The 3,669-nt window shown below is 35.5% G+C and overlaps 1 protein-coding gene across 1 annotated transcript; it reads right to left on the bottom strand.

Annotated features, from left to right (window-relative positions):
* Positions 1 to 219: 219 nt before the first annotated feature.
* Positions 220 to 1,206, bottom strand: LOC145098200 (uncharacterized). The gene has a single exon (XM_079035863.1). The coding sequence runs from the start codon at positions 1,204 to 1,206 to the stop codon at positions 220 to 222; it is 987 nt and encodes a 328-aa protein (XP_078891989.1).
* Positions 1,207 to 3,669: the final 2,463 nt, after the last annotated feature.

The raw sequence follows: 3,669 nt of genomic DNA, 5'->3' as shown, positions 1-3,669 counted from the left end.
GCAAAACATCACTTAAAATAAGTTCTTTTTCAGAAGTCAGTTGTAGCTTCACTTTTCCCTTTCCCTCAACTTTTGCAGTAGAGCCATTCCCCATAAATATTGGTTCAGAATCTGAGACTTTTTGGTATGTAGAAAACATGGTTCGGGAGTTGCAAATGTGCCTTGTGGCTCCGATATCAATCCACCAATCCACACAATTGCTAACCATGTTGGTTTGAATCACAGTAACAAATTGATTTGGTGATTCAACCATGTTGGCTTGACCAGAATTTCCTCCACCAGAATTGCCACCATTGTTCCATTGTTCCCTCCATTGTTCCCTCCATTGTTTCCTCCTTGACCCCTCCTGAATCTGCAATCTTTGGCCTTGTGTCCCAATTTGCCACAAACATAACATGGACCAGAATTCTTCTTGAAATTCTTCTTGTTAGGGCCATGATTTTTGCCATCTTTGGAAGAGTTTTTGGAGCCTTGCTTCCCTTTCTTGTTGTTGTGCTTTGTCCTTGAAGTGCTTGTTTCTCCAACAAAGTTTGCACTTGGTTCCAAGGAATTTGCATCTGCCTTTTCATTCAATCTGTTATCTTCTTCCACACGAATTCTCAACACAAGTTGCTCAAAACTCATGTCATCAGTTAAGTGTTTAAGATATAGTTTGAAATTCTTCCAAGAAGGAGGAAGTTTTTCAATGATTGAACCAACAAGAAAGTTAGAGTTTATACCCATACCTTCAACTTCAAGATCATGTGCAATGAATTGAATTTCCTCCACTTGTTTGAGGACAAATTTGGTATCTACCATCTTGAAATTCATGAATTTTCCAATCACGAATTTCTTGGAACATGCCACTTCTGTTTTGTATTTCTTTTCCAGTGATTCCCATATCTCTCTTGCAGTAGTCATTGTAGAGTAGATATCATAGAGAGAATCATCCAGGGCATTCATAATATAATTTCTGCAATTATATTCATTTATGTTCCAAGTTTCCACTGCCCTTTGATGTTCTGCCAATTGGGCTTCACTGGGTGGTGTTGTTCCTTCTGCAGTGGTTATACCAACAGGAGGAGAGGGGGAGTCATCAGTGAGAACATTGGAAACATGAAGAGTTGTTAGATAGAACAACATCTTCTGTTGCCATCTCCGGAAATCCGAGCCTTTGAATTTCTCAGGCTTTTCCACATGTGTTTTGATGATGAAATTTTGATCCATTCTTCACTCTTTGATTTCTGTCTTAGAATGTTATTACAGAAGTACACAATCAACAAAGTAATGAAATAAAACAAACTAAATTCAGATATATTCAATATACAAGAATCAAATTTACAGAAAACATACTTGTTTGATGATTACACAGAAATATAACCACACAATTGTAGAGATTGAGGCCTGCTTGAGCAGTGTCCTAAGACAGAAATTTCCCTGGGATGGGTCTGTATTGAGGATACAACAATCCAATTCAAGAACAGATCTTGAATCTGTCGAAATTCACCATGATCCCTTTGGAAAGATAGACGATTTTTTTGAGAGAAAGTTTGTGTGTTTATTAGCCCTCAAATTCTGTCCAGATCCTTTCATTTATAGGCTGCTAATGGTGGTTGTAAACCACCAACCGAAATTAGCTGCCAAAAACTGTCTGCAGTTAATCCTTTATTTAACAGAATTTATTTTTCACTAAATAAATAAAAAGATTAATTAATGACTAATTAATTTCGGATTATATATTAAAAAATATTATTTAGTCAAGAAGAGCCCAAGAGCCCCAAGGCCCTATCTTTGACCATTAATATTTAATAATCCAAGTCTACTACTAGCCCAATTAGGCTAATCCAACACCACAACCCAAACCCCATTTGCTTAACCCATTACTTGGTCCATTTGAATAAAGGAATGGGACAAGCCTTATAAGGTGGGAAAAGGTTTCCTATCCACCAATGTGGAATAAGTCCCATATTGTAATTTTATAGAGCAAAGTTCCAACACCTAGTTCCTGTAGTATATTCTGCCATCATCTTTCTTTGCTTTTCAGTCAAAAGATCTAAATTTTGAATGACAGAAAAAGTTACGTATGAATGATTAGCCTTTGCGTTTGCGTGCTTATTTATAGATATGGGGAAGTAGTGTTAGTTGTTGGATTACACAACAAGTAACCTAATACAAATAGGAACTTTAGTTATATGCTAATTAAGGATACTATATATATGGCTAATTTTATAATTAAGGAAAGTAATATTTTTTAATTTGGCAATTGCTGCCCTAATAACGGTTTATATGCTGAAAGAAAGGAATGTTTGCTTATTTTCTTTGTTGCCAATCTACTACCCGTATAATTATGCGGATTCAGTAATCATAGTAATCAAGGATCGCTCTATCTCACTTACCTCCGTAATATTTATATGGAGTGCGTATTTCTTTTTTAAGTTAATAGATTTTATTTGCCTTATCATATAGTTAAAGGAAATATTAAAATATTTTTATAAAATGATATCAAAGCTTATCATTCCCATATATAAAATCGGAAATTGGAGAACATAATAAAGTAGGTGTGAAATACCTCTAAGAAATAAATAATGAATTCTACGTAATTATTTCTATTCAATTAATATCTATTACCGACGATTTTAGAATAAAATTTGACTATATCAATTATTGTTTCATTGTTGTAAAAATGATCCATAAATTTAAAATAGTCTTTTTTGTTTTATTTTATTTTATCGAGATAAACGAAGCCACACACAAAAATTCAAAGAACAAGAATCCATTGAGACCCAAAGACTTGAAAACTTCTTAAATGAGAAAGTAATCAACCGTTTGTTTTATATATTTTATTTTTACTTTTTATTTATTAAGTAGTATCACTACAAGAATAAGCATCTATATAGGGACGACATTTGTTCGTCCCTATTGACTGCCTATAGGAAAGACATGCCGTCGCCATAGTGTTGACAAATTTTTTTTGACTTTTGAAGCTATAGCGACAACTTCTCGTCTCAACATTTTAAGCGGGAAAGGAAGTGGGTTTGGCGCGTTCTTGAAAAACCTGTAGCGACGACTTATCGCTCTAACAAATAACAAAAAATTAAAAATAACATAGTTTTTTTAATCATTCGTGGAAATATATCGATTTGGGGATAATTATAGGGACGACTTGTCATCCCCATGACTTTCTATGCCTATATTTAGGAGAGTAGCCCTATCGATTCATTCACGCACGCTTAATCATCAGTCTCTCTCTCGATTAATCAATCGACAATTCTCCGCTGGCGACTTCCTCACCTCCCACTCCCAGAAAATCTTCGTCCTCTCTCTCGATCCTCATGCTAGTTGTCGAAGACCACCGACGATTAGCTTCAACACCAACGATTCCAATTATCAGTTTCATTTTCACCTCTGACCCTTTCTCGATCGACCAGAAACCATATCTTACTTCGGAATCAATCAGCACAAATCTTATCTACCTGGCTCTAGATAGTTGATGGCATGGGCGACCTTTGCACTGTTCCTCCTAAACATCAAAGGTCGTGTTCTGGTGTGGCGCGACTACCGTGACGACGTCTCTTGTAACATCAAGTTTGAACCAACTTTAGGCCCTAAAAATCATTTATGTAATAATTATATATATATATATATACACACACACACACACTACATAACCCAGATATTTTGGGCCCCCTG

The sequence above is a fragment of the Lactuca serriola genome, chromosome 4 (assembly GCF_051521515.1).
Source record: "Lactuca serriola cultivar US96UC23 chromosome 4, Lser_US96UC23_V15, whole genome shotgun sequence".
Lineage (NCBI taxonomy): Eukaryota > Viridiplantae > Streptophyta > Magnoliopsida > Asterales > Asteraceae > Lactuca > Lactuca serriola.
The sequence above is the reverse complement of the archived record's forward strand: the minus strand, read 5'-3'. Positions and strand labels throughout refer to the sequence as shown.